This window comes from Vulpes lagopus, chromosome 10, assembly GCF_018345385.1.
Source record: "Vulpes lagopus strain Blue_001 chromosome 10, ASM1834538v1, whole genome shotgun sequence".
NCBI lineage: Eukaryota > Metazoa > Chordata > Mammalia > Carnivora > Canidae > Vulpes > Vulpes lagopus.
In genome coordinates this window covers 94,910,279-94,934,353 of record NC_054833.1, presented here as the reverse complement: position 1 = coordinate 94,934,353, position 24,075 = coordinate 94,910,279, and the positions used below count along the sequence as shown (strand labels likewise).

General features: G+C 51.9%; 1 protein-coding gene across 1 annotated transcript; it reads left to right on the top strand.

Annotated features, from left to right (window-relative positions):
* Positions 1-2,276: 2,276 nt before the first annotated feature.
* MLYCD (malonyl-CoA decarboxylase) lies at positions 2,277-17,337 on the top strand. The gene is made up of 5 exons (XM_041771606.1): positions 2,277-2,852; positions 8,966-9,078; positions 10,186-10,342; positions 13,929-14,078; positions 16,200-17,337. Exons 1-5 carry the CDS (start codon positions 2,307-2,309, stop codon positions 16,731-16,733), a joined length of 1,500 nt encoding a protein of 499 aa, XP_041627540.1. The 5' UTR covers positions 2,277-2,306; the 3' UTR covers positions 16,734-17,337.
* Positions 17,338-24,075: the final 6,738 nt, after the last annotated feature.

Here is a 24,075-nt window from a genome sequence, read left to right as displayed (position 1 = left end):
CAGGAGGATTAAATGAGATAATGTGTTGAAGTGCTAAGAATAGCAGATGACATTTAGTAAGTATTCAATAAAATGTTGTTGGGCTTAGCCAGTGCCTGCACACATCTCTCTTCTCAAAGGCATGTCCAGGACATCTGGGGGGCTTTAATCATACATCAGTTACCATTGTGTGATTAAGGAAGGAAAGTGTTCAGTCTCTGGTACCCAGAGATCATGAGATGCCCCATATATCCCCAAACAAACAAAAAGTCCCTTCTGCAGAGCCCACTGTCCACCCTCTGATCTCAGCAGGGTCTTTGATGCTGTCATTCATCCTTTGCACCTAGGTGAGGCTTCTCTTTTTCAAAGAGCACAGTGAGTTCTTGGCTAGACTTCTGGACTCCACTAAACTTGGCATCAGGCCATGCAAATTCCCTCCAGTCTCTCACTAACCATGGAGGAACTATCACTCCTGTAAGGAGAGACGGCCGTTGCTTGTATTTGAAGGGTATAGACTGTATTTGATTCCACCACCCTAGACACCAGCAACTCCGTCAACAACTGCCTTTCCCATCCCGTCTTGTGTTGCTCCTCCTAGTGTTTTAAGAATGGGTTCCAGAATCTAAACGTCTGGGGCCACTGGGCCACACAGTAATAGAAATGAGGTGGGAAGAGACACGACATGTGGCTAAGAAAGGAGGGCAGGGGCCGTTGGTGTCAGCTCTGCCTTGTTAAGCTGAAGCATTTGGTTTTCAAACAAGTGAATGACATGGTTAGACTGGTGATTTAGAAAGTTCACTCAACAGCTGATGCAGAGAATGGATTGGAGGACCGAACCCAATGCAGAGGTTATTGCTGTGGCCCTGGTGAGAAGGGACGTGGGCTCTAGGTGCCGGGGGGCCAGGGAGAAGGGATGAATTCGGGAGTCCTTCTAAAGTAGAAATCAGTAAAACTTTCGGTGGGATGAAGGGCAGGACAGAGGTTATGCTTAACTATGCTTCTGAACTTGGAAGAACTGACAGGACAGCTCAGACCCGCCTCCAACCCCCACCCCCTCATCCCACCCCACCCCAGGCCCTTCAAACGTAACTAGCTTCTGGTCTCAGCTTAAATCCCACCTCCTCAGAGACTCTCTCTGCTCCCAGTGGAAAGTCCACCCCAGCCCTGCTGGATCATGTCACTCCCCGCTGGTTATTTCCTTCTTAGCACCAATCACACGTTATAGTTAGGTTATCCTCTCCACTGGACTGTAGACTCCATGGAGCACCATCGGCTCTCTATCTGGCTCATTATTTTATCCCCATGTCTAATACAGGACCTGCCACATACCAGGCGGTGAAGAAACACTCTGTTAAATGAACGTAGGAGGGAGGCAGGGGGGCCTGGGTGGGTCAGCTGGTTGAGCCTCCAACTCTTGGTTTCAGCTCAGATCATGATATTGGGGTCGTGAGATCAGCCCCCCTTCCTGCTCCGTGGGAGGGGGGAGGTAGAGGGTGAGGTGGGGACATGTCCTTGGAATTCAGCCTCTCTGTCCCTCCTCCTGCTCGTGCACGTGTGCTCGCTCTCTCTCTAAAATAATTTGATTCATCTTATTTTTTATTTATTTTTTTTTTATTTATTTGTTTGTTTGTTTATTTATTTAAAGATGGAGGGACAGGTTGAGGACCAAGATGGTTAGGAAAACCCCATTTAACATCCAAGAAAAACTATGGCGCAGGCAGCCGGAGACCTGGGTCCCGACCTCAGCAGAAAGGAGGGCTGCAGCTCCGGGAGTATTTCTTGAATAATCAGACCCTGGCAATGAACGGAGAGCGCCTAAGCACGGGTTAGGACAAAGGCTGCCCTGGCAGCGAACTGCCACCACCGGGGACACTTGGTAGCAAGCACGCAGATTCCTAGGCTCCTCCCCAGACGCGATGGGCCAGGAGTCTGCAGGTGTAGCGCGTTCCTACAGGTGCCCCCAGGTGAGTCGGAGGCACCGTGCGGTGGCAGCGCTCGGCGCCGGGGCAGGCGGGGCGCGGGCGCGGCGGGGCAGGAGCACAGCGGCCCGGGCGGCGACTCCGGGCGGCGACTCCCGGCGGTGACTCGACGCGGCCCGCGCACCCTGCACGCCCGCAGCTCCGCGGGGGGGCGGGGACCTTTGGTCGCACTTGGCCTCGCGCCGGGCTCCGCCCCGCCCCCGCCCTGCGCTCCGATTGGCCGCCGCTCCGCCCGCCCCCTCGGCCTCGACCAATGAGGGGCGGCGCCGCGCGCCGGAAGTCGGAAGCCGGAAGCCCCGCGGCGCCGGCGCCGGCGCCCTCCCCCGGAGGCAGCTGTCGTGCGGCGCCATGCGAGGCCTGGGGCCGGCGCTGACGGCGCGGCGCCTCTTCCCGCTGCGGCTGCCCCCGCGGCCGCCGCGGCCGGGCGGACCCCGGGTGTCGAGCGGGGCGGCGGCGGCGGCGGCGGGCGCCCTCGAGCGGGCCATGGACGAGCTGCTGCGCCGCGCCGTGCCCGCCACGCCGGCCTACGAGCTGCGCGAGAAGACGCCGGCGCCGGCCGAGGGCCAGTGCGCGGACTTCGTGAGCTTCTACGGCGGCCTGGCCGAGGCGGCCGAGCGCGCCGACCTGCTGAGCCGCCTGGCGCGCGGCTTCGGCGTGGACCACGGCCAGGTGGCCGAGCAGAGCGCCGGCGTGCTCCAGCTGCGCGAGCAGCCGCGGGAGGCGGCCGTGCTGCTGCAGGCGGAGGACCGGCTGCGCTACGCGCTCGTGCCGCGCTACCGCGGCCTCTTCCACCACATCAGCAAGCTGGACGGCGGCGTGCGCTTCCTGGTGCGGCTGCGGGCCGACCTGCTCGAGGCGCAGGCGCTCAAGCTGCTGGAGGGCCCGCACGTCCGGGTAAGGCCCGCCCGGGGCCCCGCCGCCCCCCGGCCCCGCCGGCCCCCGCGCCCCCGAACCCGCGCCCGGCCCCGGGCTCACCCCGGAGGGCGCCCTAGCGACTCCCGGCTCCGCCTACTCTAACGCGCCGGCCGCGCCTCCTTCCGGGTTAAGTGCGCTCCACGGAGGCCCCCCTTTTTATCATTTTAGCCGAGTTCCGTCTGTGCGGTCTACTTGAATGAGCAGCGAGCCGAGTATCCCGTAGCCCTCCGAAACCCCTGACGCTGTCGGCACAAAGTTCGCTGCGCACCCGCTCTGCGTTAGCGCGTTGTCTTGAGAAGCCGCGCGGAGCGCACAGAGATGAGGTCTCTGGTCTCCATCGCACCTTCCGGAGCGCAGCCCTGAAATGTGATGATCCCAGGTTGGGTCCTTGAGCGATCAGACGCTTAGCTCGGTGAGCTCGCGTTAGGCGCCAACACATACTTGAGGATTGAAATAATGACGACCTGAAAGATTGAGGGCAGTTGAATACGGTCCTCTTCTACCTTCGGTATTAAATCCGAAGGGACCCCTAGCCTGCCCTTTTAGTGAACAACAAACAACAACAACAAAATGACGTAAATCTTTCAGGAAGCTTCTGGCATTCAGAACCTTTATAGGTGCAGTCGGCTTTTAAAAAACTGAGCAGTTGAACGGTTGTGTCATAATTCATTCAAAAGCTGGAACACTGGCATGATCATTTTTATGTTCACCACCTCAGTCTTAGGCCGGTTAAGGAAACATGCTGAGGTTCGGAGACTTGACCAAGGGCTCCCAGCAAATAGGTATGTCTCCAGTCATCTACTCCCAGCTCAGTCTGAGGTTTGCACTATGCTTTTATAACCACATCATGTGAGTTATGGTGTTTGGAAGAGACTTCCTCTTTCTTGACTGTCTGGCCTTAGATGCACAAATACTGGGGATGGTTAAGAATGGAGTTAAGCTCAGTGATAACAGTGCTGCGATTGACTACTCATGACGGCTGATTCATTTATGACACTAAATGTTAATCCGGGAACACGGTCTGAATCGCTCACGTTTCTGACTCCGGCCCAGTCTGAATGGCTGAGGCTTCATGTTCTCCACTCTGCTTGCATCCCCATCCACTTGGGTTTAGTCTTTGATCCAAGCACATGGGTTATTTACTTAAAGCAGGTGGTGGTCCTTCTGAAGCTTGATTCTAATTGCATGGAAGCCTGGAGAATTAGGTAGAATGTCACTTGTCCCAGAATAAAAATCATCCACCCTTCTATCCATCCTTCCATACAACACTCAGCCATTGGGTGTTTATCTTATACCAGGCATGCTCCTAGCATTAAGGTCACCTGGTCAGGAGTTTCCATCATAGCTTAGTATGGGAAGAGTTAAGAGCAGGCTTGGTGGCTGGCAGGTGCTTTTCACACACTTGGCTCATCTCATTTTCAGCAAGCCATAGGGACCTGTTGTACAGATGAGGTGATTAAAGATCATCAAGGTCATGTGCAGTGTCTAGAGTGCCCAGCTGGAACGCAAACCCAGTCTTGACTCCAGAGTTGTGTACTTGGTCAATACACGTTGATTCTCGGAGCCAGTGACTTTACTGGATCTAAAAGGGATTTAGTTTTCTTAGTATTTGCCTGATTGTGCAAAACCAAAGGCAAGATCAAACAACCCAGTTAATGAATGGCTTTGTTTTACATAGTTTTACCAAATGGGGAGTTTAATATTCTCTAGTTGTGAACGTATTTACTTTTCACAAGAGTAAACTTACAAGCTTCCGGCTTACCAGTAATATCAGCACTCATCTTTCTCTGGAGCCACTGGTCAGTCTTCCTTGTTACTGAATCATCAATCCTGCCATGGCCAGAAGGATCAGCATTTAATGTCTTTCCTTTGGCATTTCTGGTGCACAGCAAACCACCCTGGACATTTCCAGCTTTACCATTCCAGCTTTACAATTCTTCACTCCAGTCAAGCTGGCTCTTTGATGGAAAGTTCCCAACCCCACATTACTGCGTGCTTCTTGCCTGGGAGGCACTTAAGAGTAATTGCTGCTCATCACTCAGCTTTTCCAACAATCCTGTTCAAAGTGGCATCATCCAGTTTTTAGCTTCGTAGCCCGTGTTGTTATTTGTGTGTGCATTATTATTATTACTCTCTTGGATTTTATACCTTAACGTCAGAATTTAAAAAAAAAAAAAAAAGAATTTAGCATTTGAAATGTATTATTCCTCCACACACATCCCCTAAACTCCAGCTAGATGATCAGCTCCTTGAAAACTAGGAGCCTTATATTAAATGTCTTGCGTAGCCAAATGTTGAATGGCACCTGAGATGAGAGGCCTGGGGTTCCCTGCCACAGGACAGAGCACACATACTGGTCCCGTTTGACTTGACATCTGACTGCTGCACTCAAGAGTTCTGAGCCCGGAGGGGAGCCCAGAGGGCTTGGAACATGTCTGCACAGTAGAGACGCTGCGTCAGATGTCTGGACAGCCCGTGGTAGATTTCAGCAGTTGGCCCCAGCAATGTCTAAGGACCCATCCAGTTCTAAATCCTCCCAGTGTGTCAGACACTACCAGACATCCATCACCTTGCTCTTCCCCATGCAGGAAAACTTGGCTGTCATGCAGGCAAGAAGGAGCAGAGCAGCTGAAAGCTGTAACAGGAAGACTTGATTTGGGGGCTAGAGGGGCTTGCTCTGGGGAGATCCTGAGCTGCCATCAATGCCAGGCCCTCAGGTGTGGTTTTTTTTTTTTTAACCAAGGCAGTCCACACACGGAAGAAACATTGTATACCCAGAGGCAAAAAGTAAGGTGGAATAATGACCTTTCTTGCAGAGGAGGAGTAACAATAGCCAGACCTTTGCCTCCACATCTGGTCTGGACACACCCGGTACAAGAAGCCTTTTCCAGTTGTTCAGTCAACCTCTCCCATTTCTCTACCTTGACATCCTGTCCTCCAGTCTAGCGCATATAACTGTTAGTGCTAAATCCATCGATTCCCTTCTCCCTTGCTCTCCATAACCACATAACATTTTTTTAATCCCTGTAATTTAAATCGTTCAGAGAATAGGGTTTTTTTAATCCATAGCAATTGTCACTGGATTCCAATTTGGTAATTTGTCACCAGAATCAATGCATGCAATCCACTTTGATTCCATTTATTCTACCTCATTCTGGATTTTGCATAGAAGCTAAAGGGGGCAACACAGAATTTTTTGCTCTGAGGAATTCAGCGTTAGAAACTGCTGTAAGTTTGGCACATGAAGCTTTAGAGCAGGAGTCCCAAATGCTCAGGGTCCTTGTGGTGCCCTATGATGCTGGGGAGTAGGGAGCTTGCTTTGCTGTCACTCCAGATCTCAGCAGCCCTTACAGCGTCCACATGGCACCCGGTCCCAGCTGTACTACTCTCTCGCACCTGCTGACCTCTGAACTTGCTGGATGAAATCACGTGGACACCCACCAGTTTGCATGAGGGCTGCTGTGGGCTTGGCCCTGAGCATCCATCCTGGAATACACTTGGTCCGTTGCCTGCCCACGGCAGGCTCTTGTTTACTGAAACCTGTAGGGTTCAGTGGCATTTTTAGAGTACCTGACAAGTTCGAGGCCAAAAAGGAAGCCAATTAGGTGTCTTTCACAGGACAGCAGGTATTGAGGGAGCACTGTGTGGAGATGGAAGGGGCCGGGTCTCAGGACCACCTTTGCCACCCACTGAGTAGAGGCGTGATTTGAGGTGATAATAGGTCGGTTCACCCGTGGGCCTGTCGGCTGTGTAGTGAGCTGAGAGATTGCACAGCAAGGCATGTTCAAGGTCAGCCTGCTTCTCTTCTAAGAAGCGCTCATGGGGTTACTGTACAGCATAGCTCAAAATCACAGATGAGGGCACAGTTTGTCACTGTCCCTGGCTGTGATTACTAGAAGTAGGGGTTGTGAGGGCTGTGTGGTTTAGAAGCTGTTTTTCTCCAGAAGTCGATTGGGATTGAAGAGTTATATTTCTTAGAGATAAAATCCCCCTTGAAGATGACTCGAGTTCCCGTTCTAGGAGGTCCAAGCACTGTTCAGTGGCTTGTGGGCCCCAGAGGAAAGTTGTCATTAAGAAAATAGGTTTCTTGATGGCAGTTTGGACATAGAAATTCCAGTGAGATGAAAGGTGTGCGGGTCTTGACAGAAGCATGGGGGGCAGGAGAGAGGGTTAAACGCACAGCAGATTGGCCAGTGTCCCCACTGTTGTGAGGTCTGGGCACATTGGACCCTTTCTCATAGAACCTGTTTTGGTGGCTTGCCCTGTTTTTCAGTGAACATAGTGGCCTTGTTGGTTCTAAGTTTTGTGCTCAGCTAGATGGAAAAGGACCTCATCTGTAGTTAGGCAAGGATGCCGCACCCCACCCCCCGGAGGGGACAACAGCTTCTACCAGCTGAAACTACATAGAATGTTTTAGCTGTGCCACCAGGACCCTGTCCGGTGCTTCGAGCTCCCTGTCCCGGCTCAGGGCTTCTGAGCAATGACAACTAATTTGTCTGCACATTCCAAACACAAGATCTCGATAGCCAAAAACTTCAGAAGAGGGGGAGGGAGACAGCTTTTTCTCTGCCAAAAGGGGAGGTTGGCTGGCCTTCTGCACAGTGTCCTCCAAGATAACCACAGTTGGCAGGTCCAGAAAACCAAGCCCACGCAGACTGGCATTCCCAGCAATTGTGTGTGTGCCTTGGATCAATGGCTGAACTGATGAGCATAAAACAGAGGCAGTTTCGTCCCCTCCTGCAGCCTTGCTGCACGCGGTGCTGCCCTCCAGCCGGAACAGCTGTGCCGAGTGAGCACCGAGCTTGGGGACTTGTGCCCTTTCACCTACATTCCCAAATCTCATGTGGCAGGGTCACATTTCACAGCCATCAGTAGCCCAAAATAGAATCAAGAGACCTTGGAGGGAGAGCTCTCACTTGCCAAACCATTTCTTTCATCCTTAACCCTGAGTTGATACTGAAACTAGGCACTTCTCACATTCTCCTCTTATAAATGTGGCAGAGTTGCCAGCATTCCCAACCCAGAACTTGGCTAATCCAGTCCTAACCATGGGGAGCAAAAAAGAAAAGATGTGCAAAGTATACTCCTGCCATTTTTTTAAGATTCCCAGGAGCTGCTCCAGGACACTTCTGCTTGTATCTGATTGGTGGGAAGTCAGTCTTCTGACTGCCCCTAGCTGCAGTGTGATCTTGAATCTGGACCACCATGTGCCTACTGAAAGCATAAGGCTTCTGTGCATTTGGAAGAAAGGAAGGCAGCTATTGAGGAACTACAGGCTGTGTCTGCTGCCCCAGGCATCCTCTCGCTCTGGCTGGCAGGGAGCCCATGCTGTTCCATGTTCAGTGTGTCATGGACACCACCCTGAGCCTGGTCTGCCCCTGCATCCTCTCCTCTCTCTGTGCACCTGCTGCCATTCTTGCTTGAAAGGTGAAGTTGGCTCATGTTATTCCTAGAAGTAGATCGGGTACAAATAAGTGAAGTAAAATTAGGATAATTTCATCAAATCCAAATGCACTGATTGCCAGACACACTATTTTACTTACGTTTTACTAAAGTCGGGAAAACCACTCCCAAGGAAACGATGACCCACTCACATAAAAAAAATGCATCTCGACTTCAGAGATGTTCAGATGTGAAAATAGGTATCTTAAGAGTTGACAACTGTAGCGCCTGGATCCAGCACTGGTTTCTCTTGGGGAACAAGGGATGATGTTTCAGCACATCCCAGAGTGTTCCTGAGATGGTGAGGACCGGAGCCCCATGCTGCCCTTCATGGCGCACCATCCTTTGCTCTGTCAACTTCACATTTTCAGTTGTGTTCACTGAAATGCATCAGAACATACCATTTGATTGGGGCAGCTCAGCTGAAATTGAGTGCTCCCTTTGAGGTCTCTTACCTACTCGGGCCACAGAGAGCTGGATGTCACACCCCTGCTCTGATAGGTCCTGCAGAGAAGCCATTTGGGGAACCACCCCGCAGGCTGCTTTTGTGTCCTGCTTCGCTGCTTTACCCAGTGCGCAGCTGGTGACAAGGCAGAGGTGGGCTTGCTCGCTTGTCCCTGGAAGCCAGCACTTTATGTTCTCCCTTTCAGGAGATGAATGGAGTGCTGAAGGCTATGCTCTCAGAGTGGTTCTCTTCGGGCTTCCTAAGCCTAGAACGGGTCACCTGGCACTCGCCCTGTGAGGTGCTGCAGAAAATCAGTGAGTAAGTATTAAGGCTTTCACTTTTCCTAAATGTTAGCTGAAAGCCGGTCTCCATCCACACGTGCATTTGGTTCCAAGCGGTATTCACAGATGTGGCTGTCCTGGCAGGTGATGTCGAGATCACAGATGGGCACCGACCATTCTGCTCACAGGCCTACATCTGAAGTCCCACTTGTGTCCTTGTGCTTTCCATCACAAGGCCCCATCATCAGAGCTGTAGGACTTCACTGGACTGAGTATGTGCACTAGTATCTCCCCTAGTTGTGAAAACTTCTCCCTTGGCTAAATCCCTGAACGGGCTGTATGGTGCATGATGCCAGCATGCCTGGGACACGGGAAAGCCCAGGCTGCCATATCACATGGTCCTCAGACAGGAGAAGCTCTTTCCATCTCAGGATCTTCACACTCCATGCCATCTTAAGGAAGAGAAGGCTTACAAAAGGTTGCACTTTGAAGCATGACAAATTCCAGAGACTGCCATTTCACGTGTTGAAAACAATACGGCGGTTGAGGGAGGTGGCTAGACAAGTGGGACCAGGATGCACACTGGCAGCACTGACCCCCACACCACGGAGACTCAGAGGAATAAAAGCCAAGATGTTCACCCATGAAGCATGCAGCTAGTTTTTTGCATTAAAATCTGCTGTATGAGCACCTGGGTGGCTCAGTCGTTTGAGTGTCTGACTCTTGGTTTCTGCTCAGGTCAAGATCTCAGGGTCATGAGATTGAGCCCTGTGTCAGACTCCATGCTCAGTGGTTAGTCTGCTTGAGATTCTCACCCTCCTCTCTCTCTCACTCAAATAAATGAATAGATAAAAATCTTTTTTAAAAATACAATAAAATCTGCACAACTGCTTCCCAAGGGCCCTGCAAACTAGTCTTAAAGTGTTAAAAATAAGAGGACAATCTGTGTAAAATGGTCATTAGTTGGAGTTCCTCTAAGTCATTGCTGTTTCATATTAAAATGATTTTCTTTGAATTCTCCTCAAGAGTCCATTGAAGATGGACTTGAAGGATTTATTTGACTTTAGTGAGTCATATGAATAGGAATCAGCAGTGGATATTTGACTCGTGACTTGTCCAACCATCTTCCTTTTTTCTAATTCAGGTCGGAGGCTGTGCATCCTGTGAAAAATTGGATGGACATGAAGCGCCGCGTTGGGCCATACAGAAGATGTTACTTCTTTTCTCACTGTACAACCCCCGAGGAACCCTTGATTGTGCTGCATGTGGCATTGACCGGTGACATCTCCAACAACATCCAGGTACCTGCAGGTGGTCACTGTACAGCCAAGCATCCTACAGAGCCCCTCACATTTTTCTAAAACGTGGCAGGATCCCCCTTTACAGAGTACATTGCATGAGGCATTTATGTTTTGAATTGGCTAGAGCTCGGTAGCTACGGAGGGTAGGCGCCTTGTAGGGGGACGGTTTCAGGAGAAGGATGGTGTTCCCCTGCAGGAAATGACTTTGAACAGAGATGTAGCTAAGGAAGAGAGGGTACTCACTTCCGCATCTGAGCTTCGTTAAGTGCCTGTGGGCAGGTGTTTTTTTTTTTTTTTAAGATTTTATTTATTTATTCATGAGAGACACAGAGAGAGAGAGAGGCAGAGACACAGGCAGAGGGAGAAGCAGGCTCCATGCAGGGAGCCCGACACGGGACTCGATCTGGGTCTCCAGGATCAGTCCCTGGACTGAAGGTGGTACTAAACCACTGAGCCACCAGGGCTGCCCTGTGGGCAGGTTTAAAAGACTGTGCAGTCAGCCTTCTGCAGGCTCAGGGCTCTTCCCCAGGCAGCAGACTGTGGAAAGAACAGGCCCGGCCTGCTATGGAGTTGGTGAGAAAGTCTACATCCTTCCAGAGGATGCAGGGTACAGCACGGGGAGGGCAGGCTGCAGAAGAAGAACCAGTGCAGGGGTGCTAGGGATGGGGACAGACCGCGAGGAAGGGAAAGGCAGGTGAGGGAAACAGACACCTGAGTCGCTTCGAGCTCATGGGACACAGTGGGCTGGGGCTTTGCATTAGGAATGGCTGATTAGGAAGCTGGAAAGATGAGAACAGATCCAGGATGGGCTCACAGGCAGCATTTCCTAGTAGCAGAGGGCAGAGAAATCAAGCAAGGCCAAGGGGCAGGTGTTCCTGACCACCAGGGAGGAGTTCCCTGACAGGTTTCGTGTCTGAGGGAGCCAGGCCTCACACTGGAGGCCTGGGAGTCCACGAGCTTTCTAAAATTGAGTCTGGAATGGGGGAGCCCAGGTGTGTCCCCCAGGGGAGAATGACCTCCAGCTTTCATCCCCTTCAAATGCTCAGGGCAGGTGGCAGCATCTATGAAAGTGGAGAATGAGCCTTCTTTCCGACCTATGATTTCCTCTCTGAGGGGTTGTCCCTGGGAGATGCTCTTACCCAGGAGTCCAGGTGCTTGTTCAGCACAGCATTGTGTACTATTTCAAAAGGCTAGAAATGATGGCTGGACCACCTGCTACAGAGGATGCAGGGAAGAAACGAAGGCATGTGCATCTGGTACATCCTCACATCCTGGAGCTCCATGCATGCATTTAAATGTTGATTTTGTTGTGTTGATTTTGTTCTACAGTTTTGATGCAGGAAGCCAGCCTTGACTCACTTTGGAGTAAAATTCAGATCCCAGACTAGCATGTGTAGTGCGCTCTTCCTTATATATATCTCGAGTGAACATTTGCTTGGTGCCCATCAGCCCCTGAAACATGTCCCCTGTGTCCCTGCCATCAGCACCATGTAAGTTAGGCATCATTCCCGGTATTACTGTCCTCGTTTAAGTGCGAGAAGACTGAGGCTTAGGGGTTTTCCCCCAGTCCCAGAACCAGTGAGGAGGAAACAGGATTCCAACCTAGCCCTCAGAGCAGCACCTTCTGTATGGGAGATTGGGCATATGGGGGAGGGGGTCATGTGCAGGCATGTGTATGCACGCACGCGTGTTAGTGTTAACATACCTATAGCCAATGAGACAGACTGGAAGTGTTCACCCCAAGATTAACAGCAGGACTTGGCATTAGGTTATGGAGTAACTTGTGATTTCTTCCTTAAGTGTTTACTTCTTATCTCCTTGCCATTGTACACATCTCCCTTATAAAACAAAAGATTCATCTGCATTTTGAATACTTTTAAAAAAGATTTGCTGGAGCTTTTTGAATAGGGAACACAAGATAACCTACAAAGTTCTGGAATGACAAAGGTGAAGACCCACAAGGTGAAGACCAGGCTCAAGATGCGCCCTGACCCAGCCCTGCATCAGAGCCCAGCCCTAGGAGAGGGCATGGCACAGCCCCAGGGGTGCCCCTCCCTCTGGGTCACCATCCACCTTTCTTTCTTTTTCTTTCTTTCCTTTTCTTTTTTCTTTTCTTTTCTTTTCTTTTCTTTTCTTTTCTTTTCTTCTCTTTTCCTTTTCTTTTCTTCTTTTCTTTCTTTCTTTCTTTCTTTCTTTCTTTCTTTCTTTCTTTCTTTCTTTCTTTCTTTCTTTCTTTCTTTCAGATTTTATTTATGAGAGACACAGAGAGAGAGAGGCAGAGACACAGGCAGAGGGAGAAGCAGGCTCCATGCAGGGAGCCCTACACGGGACTAGATCCTGGGTCTCCAGGATCAGGCCCTGGACTGAAGGTGACGCTAAACTGCTGAGCTACCCGGGCTGCCCTACCACCCCACTTTGTTATGGCAGCAGTTCTTGATTTTTAAGGAGTCACAGGAAAGGGGTGCTTAGGTGGCGATCTCAGGGTCATGGGATCAAGTCCCACATCAGGCTCCCTGTTGAGCAGGGAGCCTACTTCTCCCTCTCCCTCTGCCTACTGCTCCCTCTGTTTGTGCGCGCGCGCTCTCTCTCTCTCTCTCAAATAAATAAATAAATAAATAAATCTTTTTTAAAGGGGGGGGGGTCTTAAATAAATAAATAAATAAATAAATAAATAAATAAATAAATCTTTTTTAAAAAGGGAGTCCCAGGAAAGACCCTCTGAGCATCTGAAGGGGTTGAAAGCTGGAGGTCTTTCTCCCTGGGGGACATGACCGGGATCCCTTATTCCAGACACAATTTCAGGAAGCCTCTGAGGCCTCATCACAGGCTCTGGTCCAAACCCCCTACTGCAAGAGTCAGATGTAGCTGGTGCAAGTTAGAGTAGCTTAGATGTATTCTGGAGAAGCAAGCTGGTGTACCTGTATTAAAGAAGACCAAAGGTAACCACCTGCCCTGTGGTCAGGCAACCTTCAGATGGTAAGGTCCAGAAATCTCTGCATTCAGAACTCACAGCTAATGAGATCAGCCCCGACGAAGAGTCTTTCCTAGATAGCTGGGGGGGGTGGCGGTGCACGTGTGTGCGTGCATGGATGTGTGTTTTCCCTAAGGAAAAACAAGGTTGTAGCACAAAATCAAAAAGGTACACAGAAAGATGAATTTTCTAAGAGAAAAACTATATAGGAGCATGTGTGACCTATTGAAAAAATCTAAAAATCTAGAGCTGGGCAAAGAAACAGAAATAACTAGGGGCTAGAAGCTGCAGGCCTATGCCGGGCAGCCCCGGAAAGTAGAGGTGTACCTGCTAGGGCTAGGTTTGGGTGCCCGGGGTTAGATCTGGGTACCATAGGGGAGGAGATTCATCACAAAGGCCTGGAAAAGACAGAGGAGACACTCCTTGTTTTTCCAGAAGTTCAAAGTGACCTGAACGGTACAGGGTGAGCAAACAGCCCTGGGGAGGCTATGCAGTTGCTGCCTCCAGAGAAATTGCAAATTGGAACAGGCCTTCCATCTCCAGAGCCTGGTCCTTGGTCTCCAGGCTCCCGCCCAGGGACCCAGGCCCTGCCATCACCACTGTGGTGTTTTCTAGGCCATAGTGAAGGAGTGTCCTCCCTCGGAGACAGAGGACAGGAGTAAGATCTCTGCGGCCATCTTCTACTCCATCAGCCTGACACAGCCTGGACTGCAAGGTGTGGAGCTGGGCACTGTCCTGGTCAAGCGAGTGCTCAAGGAGCTGCAGGTGGGCATGGCACAAGGGCTGTGGGATGAGAGAGGGTCTAGAGGGGGCTGGGAGGGGTGGGAAAGAGCCAGATTGCCTCTTGGCATGTCCCAGGTGCCCGGAGACAACTCGGGAGGATGAGGCAGTCCTGAGAAAGATATCTTCTGAGGACATCAGCCCTTCCAGGGAACTCACCCCGTGTGGCCGGGGCCTATCTCATCTTGTATGTGCTTATCCGCCTTCATTACCACCAGCTCCTTCACCCCCCACCCCCCAGTGTGGATGGCACACTCTGTGGTCCCTCTGGCTATGCCTCACTGGCCCCCACACCGCTCAGCTTCCTTGTCAGCCGTGAGGTATGGTCAAGGTTAGACCAGGTAACACACTGGCTTTTTTCGTTGTTTTTTTTAATACCTTCCCTCTGTTGCCCTGGGAAAAACCTTTCACCATCCTACAAGAGATGTTCATATTTACTCCAGGTCTAGCTTTCTGAAATGATCTCATAAGGGGCTTGAGTGAGCTACAGTGAGCAAAATCTAATTATTAGGTAAAATAATTAGATTGCTAATAATTGGCTCTGAGAGTGGTGCTCTCTGCTTAGGGTGATTTCAGCACGATACCCACAGCAGCAGCCCTTCCATGGAGAATGGCAGAACGGAATTAAAATACTGACGTGCTTTGTATTAAATTCATAATCAATCTTAAATCTGAGAACTCAGGATTCGGATGGATATGAGCTTCATTTAGAATCACTCTCTTGCCACCTTTTCCCCAGAGGCGATAGAAGCCACATCTAATTAATATAAGTTTCTTATTTCCTTCTTTTTGACGCTGTTGATAAATGGAGCAGGGGGTGTATTAGAGGGCGAAAGGCCATCAGAAGAGCCGTATCCAGGGTTCTGGGTATTCACCCACAGATTTGACTTGTGAGTCGAGCAGAGTTGGCCACTCCACCCAGTAGCCATCCTGGGGTGCGGGAGGAGGAGGGGTCACGGGTCCTGTGCTCGGCTGTGTGCTGGGAAGTCACCAGGGAGAACACCAAAGAAAGCCCTGTCATTCTCCTGCATGAGTGTGTGCATCACAGTTCATAAAGGCAGACAGGAGAGCTGCCCGATATGCCCATTGAAAACAGCATAATTAGGAAAATCATGGTATAGTCTTATCTTTTAATACTATTCTGTTGTTACAGTTACATTTTTGAATTTTGAATGATAAATGAGAAAATGCTCATGATCCAGGTTCATAAAGCAGCGACATAAAATAAATGTCTCACGCCAGGAAAACACTGCCTAGAGAAAGCAGAGGAGTTACACTTTATCAGACCTGGGGGTTAGGTATCTCAGAGTCCTAGAGGATGATAGGGGGTTTGTGTGTGTGTGTGTGTGTGTGTGTGTGTGTGTGTGTGTGTTTTTGATGATAGGGTTTTTATGGGGGTTTTTTGGTTTTCTGTGGGGTTTTTTGGTTTGTTTCCATCATAAGTTAAAAAAAGAAAGTTCTTCTGTAGTGAGCATACATTACATTTTTAATCAGAAAATCCTGGGTTTTTATGAAATGATTCTTGAGATCTGTCATTTAACCATGAACCGTGTGGCCTGATGTACTGCCTGATACGGAGAAACACCCGGTGCCCCTCCTTCTAGCCCACCATCCGCGTGCATTGTGGTAGAGCAGGCAAGCAAGTATTCGTTCACAACAGTCACTGGGTGTTTGGTGCCAAGTGCCGAACCAGGCTCTGGCCACAGAGAAGTCCTGGGAGGGGCATGGTGCGCCAGACAGGCAAAAGCTGTGGTCAGAAGACTGCATATCAGGCCTCACATCACAGCAGCCCCTACTGCTCATTTCGGGCCCAGCTCCTGACTTGCCACTGTGATAGATGACTCAGATAGAGAAGCTGTCGTAAAGGCTCACCCTGGGGACTCGGGATACCTCCAGGGCCTAGCATATGTCAGGTTCTTAATAAATGTTCCCTGAAAGGAGAAAATTAATGCACAGCAAATGCCATGTTGGAAACTATACAGCAGCATGCAGCACTTAATGATGCCTAAATGATAAATGGAGAGGCGTTTCTGTTTCAGTGACATACCTGCTGAATCCTGTGTGTGTTTTCTCCACTTTCCCTTCCCAACCAACCGTGCCTTACAGAAAGAGTTTCCTCATCTTGGGACATTTTCAAGCCTGTCTCCTATACCTGGATTCACCAAGTGGCTTCTCGGACTCCTGAGCTCACAAGGAAAGGAACACGGGAGGAGTGAACTGTTTACAGATGCTGAATGTAAAGAAATCTCTGAGATCACAGGTGGTCCCATTAATGAGACCCTCAAGGTCCTTCTCAGCAGCAGCGAGTGGATCAAGTCTGAAAAGCTGGTCAGGGCACTCCAGGCCCCTTTGATGAGGCTCTGTGCGTGGTACTTATTTGGAGAAAAGCACCGGGGCTTCGCCCTGAACCCCGTGGCAAACTTCCACCTGCAGAACGGGGCTGTGATCTGGCGCATCAACTGGATGGCCGACATGAGCCTCAAGGGCATCACTGGCTCCTGCGGCCTGATGGTCAACTACCGGTACTACCCAGCAGAGACGGCCACAAACAGCACCAGCTACCTCTGCTCAAAGAACATCAAAGCTTCTGAGCAGGTCCTCAGCCTCGTGGCCCAGTTTCAGAAGAACAGCAAACTTTAAACCCGTCCCAAAGCAGATGTCCCCGACTCAGAGGAGAACTTTATGGATGGGTCAGGGAGGGTTACATATGAAAAGGAGCTTTTTATAGTAAAGCAGGGTTGGCATGTGTTCTTTTGCCCACAGCAAGGGCAAAAGAGGCTGGGAGGCTGTGCCCTGCCTTCAGTCTCAAGAACACAGGTGCACAGGTGGATGCAAGGGCAAAAGAGACTGGGAGGCTGTGCCCTGCCTTCAATCTCAAGAACACAGGTGCACAGGTGGATGCAGACTGGGCGAGGATGCTGTGTTCTCCCCAGAAAAGGGGCCCAGGCCCGTGCCAGAGGTGGTGCTCTGGCACCTCCATCCTCAAATCTCTAGAGCCTCTGCTGGCTGTCGTCCCAGGGTGGACTGGCCAGCATCACAAGGCCCCGGGCATATGGCCCGGGTGAGAACAGATTTTCCTTCAAGCTTAGAACATAATCCAGCCATGGTTATCTTAGCCATTTCTCTCTACTCACTACAAAGGGACAGAGGGCTGTGCTACATTGCCTCAAATTTTGGAGATCCTGAATATATGAAAATGTTCGTGGTGCACAGGGTTTACTAAATTAAATCGTTGAGTACACAAGGTGGTGGTGCTTGGGGCTTGAATGGGATTGTAGACTTTACAACTTTGGTGATGCAGGTTCATAATGAACCTAATAGTACCAAACAAGCTCATTCTGTGCAGCATTAAACATACAACAGTTATTTAAGACAGTGTAGTGGCCACCTCTGAGAGCCAAGACCTCAGGAGCTGTAATGAGCTCTGAAACACCAGCTGTGTCGTTGGTCCCCAGGGGTCCTCAGCCTGCCCCAGGCAGGTCTGGGTTCTCTGTGAATAGAAGCAGGCAGGGGTGGTGCCTGGGCTTATAGGAGGAGTGGAGGGTGTGTGCTTGGGCTCACTGTTCTCACTCCTGCAGACAGGTCCACTGGCCATCGTGCTCTTCATCTTCCAGACCCAACCCTTGGTCCTTCTGCATCACCTCCTGCGTGGGTTCATTGCCTGATAACAAACGATGTGACAGTAATCACCACGAGAAATTGCTCCTTTTCTGAATCCTGGTGGAAGCAGTCCGGTGCTGCTTTGCATGGCTCTGAGCTAATGCTGATGGGGCTTGAGCTGTGGAGCTCCTCACAGGGGCCCCAGGGCACTGCCATCTAGGAGTTTGGGAAGAGTTCATGCACGACCTGCTTCTGTGTGGCACGTGTGCCGTGAGACTGCAGTCCTGACCCCTGACCCCCCACCTCCACGTTTCATACCTTATATCTTTATTATGGTGGACATTTTCAAGCCAGATACACAGAAGTGGACAAGACAGTACAATGAATCCATGTGCCTGTCCCCCCACCTCCCACCTCACTCTGAGTTCTCTTGCTTGTCAAGCCTCATATCTTGACTTCTTAGCATGGTTTAGCAGGTGCCCTGTAAGATGGGACCCAGCTGGCGGGTCAGGGATATGGATGAGGCTACGGTCTGGATGTTATACCCCCCCACACACACTGCCACATTCATATCTCGGACCGCTGTCCCCCAAAAGTGATGACATTAGGAGGTGGGGACATAGGGAGTGCTCAGGACATGAGCATGGGGCCCTCGTGAGTGGGATTTGTGCCCTCAACAAGAGGCCCCACAGAGCCCCCTTGCTCCTTCTACCATGTGAGGTTACAAAATGCCTGTGACTGGAAGAGGGCCCTCACCAGACTGTGCTGGCACCCAGATCTTGGGTTGCCAGCCTCCAGAGCTGCGAGCAGTAAATTCCTGCTGGGATTTTGTTTCAGCAGCCCAGACAGCCTGAGATGGATGGCTGTGGGTGGATGAGTATCCTGTCCCTGTGCATCAGTCCTAATCACTGACGGGAGGGAGCCGGGCCGCGTCATTGTGCTGCACTCTGCCCAAACCCACACCTCACACCACTTAGGTTACAGGAAACCCTGTTGTCTGTGCACTCCTCACACTTACCACTGCTCCTAGCAGGACAGCGGTGGCTGAAAGTGGCCGGGCTCCCCACTTCCTCTGAGAGGTGATCAGACTGGCCGGGTATACATACAGCAGCCTTTGCGAGAGGACCATGGCAACAGTGGATTTGGGAGGCAGCCGCGGGGTGCTGGATCCTGGCATCGTGAATTTACAGCTCTAGGAGAACACCCACTGCCGTGGTGACCTGGCGGCAAGGAGGATGCGGGGTTACAGGTGTAGGTGCTGTCTCCTGGCCCTGGGCTCCGTCCAACTCTCAGGGGACCCAGGGCAGCCACTCGGACCACAGTATCTTCCTCTGTAAAGTGCCCACAGTAGGATGGGCTCACAAGAGGTGCTCAGTAAATTGCGGTCCTTCGTTTCCATAGCGTGCCAGGTTCCCCCCAACCCCAGAGCCTGCTTCTCACCGCGTCCCCCAGCCCACCCTTCAGACCCCGTCTCAGGCTCTGCCTCCCTCCCCCCAAACCACTGGTCCAGTGGTACTGCTCCAGTACCGTTGCTTTGGGGTCTGTAGTTCAGACACAGCCCCGTCTCCATCCCCTCCATGAGGGTTTCCCCACAGGCTCAGACCTGGGCTTTGCCAGAAATGGGATTAATTACTGTTCGGACATGCTAACAGACATGGCACCGACGTGCTCAGACTTGGTCGCAGGGCTCCTTTCTGTTCTGAAAGGTATTGTGGTGCAAAAGTGGGAGATGGCTAGCCTCACTTTGCCTCAGTCTCCTCCTCTGTAAATGGGGGTGACCACAGCACACAGGCATTTTCAGGGCTGCCCAGAAGCCCGAAGGAATGAGCACCATTCCCGCATAGAAGTCCTGCATCCTCCCTTCCCCTTATTGGGAAATCAGAGCGTTTGGTGGTTTTCTGGCTTCTGTTCACGATTTCTAACGGCGACTACGTGGGCTACTGTGTTCCGGGTGGAGAGGGGCGAGGAACTCCCACCCTGCACTGTACACGCGGGGAAGGGGGATCACTGATGGTGGCCTGCTTTCTCCCCCACCTCCGCGCCCCCTCTCCTCCCCCTCTGTCCCCGCCGGCCTTCCCTCTGCCCTTCTGGGTGAGGGCTGGACCTTCCCTGCCCTCCAGATCCAAAGCCACTATGGGCTGCACAGGGCCACAGTCCCTTAAGCACTGGGGGCAGGTGGGGGGCGTTAACATTCCAATGAGGAGGCTGCTTTCTCCTTGTTCTGTACATAGCTTAAAAGGTGGGGAGGATTCTCCTGACATTTTTGCAAGGATCAGCTTATTCCGGGCTTTGTTTGAAATGAAGCCTAAGGTATATTTAAATTTTAAATGGAGCAAACATCTCTCTGATTTTTAATTGCATTCTAAAGCACTCATTGGAATATGAGGTCCATTTCGATCTATTCTTAGAACGGACAGCTGCCTGGTGATTTGCACGCACCGCAGTTTCTGCACTATTTGCAATTTAGTAAAATTGATAGAGGGGCCCACATCTCTTTATTGCCTTGGTTTTTTGTTGTTGTTGTTGTTTTCCAAATAGGCATTTGCATTTCTCACCTAGCTAATGTCCTGTCATCCAGAAAAGGAGGAAGGAGGAGCAGTTTCTCTCTCCTCACCTCCCAACCAGGGTGTCTAAGGGTGTTTCAGATGAGGAAACTGAGCTCTGAGAAGACTGAGCAGCTGGTGGGGGAGGAGCTGGGACTGCCCCGGACCGCCAGGGCCAGAGTCTGCTTTCCCACTCACCGCAACGACAGCCTCCAGGCCCACAGCCGGAACAGAGCCTCAGCGGAGGCGCCCAGCCACCTGGCAGGAGTGAACCGCAACAGAGTCAGCAAAGTGATGAAGGACAGGGCATGTGGGGACACAGAGGTTCTGGCAAGGAGGAGGGGTCCCGGGCAGGACTTTCCCAGGGTGGAAAGCAAGTGTTAAATTTTTGTTACTCCTCTATCCCAGCTGCTAACCAACCAGTAAGGCCTGGTGCTATCATGGCCAGCTGCTCCAGTCCAAGGGATCCCAAGGGCTGGGCAAATGGGGAGCACGGTTCCGGCTGGGTTTGCCAACACTGTTGCTGAACAAACTCGATGAAATCATGAGAGAAGCTGATAACTCAAGAGATGAGGAATGTTATTTTGGGTGCCAGCCACGGGGGGAGGTGATGGGCTCAAGCCTTAGCAACTCACCTCTCCCCCTGCAAGATGGATAGCTAGGGTTTTATAGAGAGGTTGGGGGTGGTACGTGCAGAACAGGCAGGGAGCGTGAGGTCATGGGGTGGGGATGGGGGCGGGCGGGTGTGTTCAGCATGACCAAGGGCTTGCAAGGAGGTTGCATGGGGTGTGGTCTTCTAGGCATTCTGTTGCTATCAGTGCTTTTCTGTCCAGGCTTGGCCCTCGGCCCTGGCTCTCCCCACAGCATCCTGCCCCAGGGCACTGTGTGACATGGAGGCACAGCCCTCCCTCCCACTGGAACCAATGAGAACACGCTTCCTCCAAATCTAGTTCCTGCCCAGGAACCATAATCCCAGCTGCCCCTGGTGAGTGCCCTTCCCTGCAGGCGTGACCTGGGCCTTGGCTTGCCATGATTAACGGAGACCCTGTGGCAGCCTGTGAAGGAGCGCCACTGCCCCCGGGTACCGCTGAAGATCCCAGGGCAGCACCGCTGCACCACCGGGGACCTCTCTTTGAACACAGGGAAATTCCAGAGTCCTGCCTCTCCCAAGCCAGACAATGTCCCCAGATCCCACCACCTGGCTGTGCAGGCAGGACTGCACCCTGTGCTCATGTCTCAGTGCGCTCTCCTGGGGCTGTGCGGCAGGTGGGACAGAAGGAGCAGGTCTGGAGCCCAGCTCAGTGCCTGCCACACAGCAAGCTCTTGGGAGGTGTGGTGGCCCCTTGGATGGTGACAGGCCGTGGTTGGAGAGACAAGGAGCCACAGATCCCTGTTCTGCCTCCAGCCACTGTCGTTGGAGGTCAGCGACACCTGCCAATGCTAAAACTGCTTCTGCACCTGGGAAGGCTGGGCCTGCATCTGCAGATTGTGGGCGCCGTCTGCCCCGTTTGCCACTAGATGGCAGTGTTGCCTCTTCCTTCCTGGGACTCGCGCTAGACCTAGGGGCTTAACCCTGGAAGGCATTAAACCCGCACCCAGATCCCGCACAGCAAGCCTCCTGGCTCTCACAGGGCGGGAGGAACAACACTCAGGGCCACTGCCCGGCCCGGGGCGGCCCAGGCCTGCAGCTCTCTCAGTTTCCCCAAGGCAGCTCCACTGCAAGCCCTCGGGCCCGAGGCCAAATCAGAGCTCTCAAAGGACCCCCCCTCTCCAGTCCCTTAGGTGGGTCTCCACTCAGGTTGAGGACATGACTTCTGGGTTCAGGCACGGAGCCCAGATAGCTAATCCTGCTACACTGAGAAGCTGTGGCCCCAAACTACACTCATTTGGTGACCATCGTGACTTTTCATATCATTGCCATAAATAAGAACTTAGTATTTCCTGTCAACAAGTAGAAACGCAGAGCACAAAGAACACAATAGAAACAAGACAGTGTCCCTAAATCCTAGTTAGGTAGTGCCTTCCAGAGCTCCACGATGGTAGTTAGGTCCCTCTCCCTCCCTCCCCTCCCAAGAAAGACGTGAGTCCGTGCCAGGGAGGGTTACAGGTAGACCAGGCACCGTGCAGACTTACAGATGTTCTTAGGGACTCAGTCCCCAAAAGTCTTTTGGAAGAACAAGAATTGGCAAAAGATTCAATGAGATCATTGCTCCATCCAAGAGCCAGCATATTAGCACCCATCTCACACTTTGGGGAATGCTTTGAGGGATTTTGTCTCCAGACACACTAAGTGAACTTTTCCTTCGGGCTCATCTAAGGCAGGTTCTCCAGGTGTGTCCTTGAGAGCCTCGCATAAGTACGAGGACCAAAGGAGAGCCACAGGCAGGAAGAGCTCAGAACCAGGCATCCGGCCAGAGGAACTGCCCTCGGTGGCCAGGAGGCGGGCAGGTCCCCGGGGTGACCTGGTGACCAATGGCACGGTGGTGTTGGGCAACCGTCCGGGCTCTCTGCACCTTCCAGAGCTCCACAAATACTTCATTAAACTTTTTCTTGAAAAGCATGTTTCTAACTAACTGCCACGAAACCAGCCTATTCAGAAATGTGATGTATCAACCCCTAGCACATTGGAGCCACCAACCTGTCCGCTTGTGGTACCAGGGACTCTTGGCTGCATTAAGCCCCGGGCAGACCCAAGCTGGCCCCAGATCTGCTGAGTTGAAGCACATGCTGGGAGAACAGTCGAAAACCAGTAATTTGCAGCCTTTTATCTGCATGACTCAGCTCTCCCTCAGTACCGTGCCCCCACAGAAACCGGCCAGCTTGCCTAAACAAGCACCGGACACCCCAGGCCCCTTGTTCCCAATCTTTGTGATTTTCAAATCCATTTCATTGCTAAAGTAAAGATTTCAGCCCCAGACCTCCGGATCACACAGCCAGGACCCTCCAGCGAGGCAGCTGATGGCTGACCTTCTGAAGAGGGGTTGTGAGGTTCTGGAACAGCAGGGGCCGTCAGTACCGGCCTCAGCCCCAGGTGGTAGGGGGGACCTCACGTATGCCAAGCGCATGAGAGAGCTCTATCAGCCGACACGAGGCACCTGTGTCCCTCCAAATGAAACCCCACTTCTGCAGTGACAGCAGCCGAGACCAGAGGAATGGTCCACATCTCTTGCTTTATGTCCTTGCATCCAAAGCCAGCGTGCTGGTGCTGCTGGCGGAGATTAGGTGAGGGGGGAGACACATCACCTCCACTGTCAAGGCTTCCCTTCCGGCAGCGGGAGCCGGGGAGGTTCTTGCAGGACCCAGGATGGCTTCCTGCAGCGCCAGCCGGGTGTAGGAGCGCACACCCGTGATAGACACACGCATCCAGACGTCGCTGTGACTATCACACACAAGCAAACCATAGCTTTACACAGGGGTCTTCTTCCATCTTGCCATTGCCAAGGACCACTGGCGGCCACAGAGGCTGGGACATGCTTTATTTGAACCCAGATGGGGTTCCCAATCCAGACATCACCCCAACTGCGCTGTGTGGCCATTACTGAATTTACACTGAGTGAGTGTGTCCACTTTAATTTACTAGATGTAAGCTAGTAAACGGTTGTTTCATCTAAAGGCTTCTCGTACTGGCACTCCAAATGAGATTTCTCTGTGTATTAAAAGCCTCTGTGGCTGCCGAGGGAAAAGTTTTGGAAATGCTGGATGAGACGATGGATGGGCCCTCCCGAATGGCAATGGCGAGCCCAGATTTTGCGTGGCCTCCTCCCTCTGCTGCCTGTGGGGCAGCTGCTCGCGTGGTGGTGACACCCCTGGGTTCTGCTGGCTCCAAGGCCTCCTTTCAG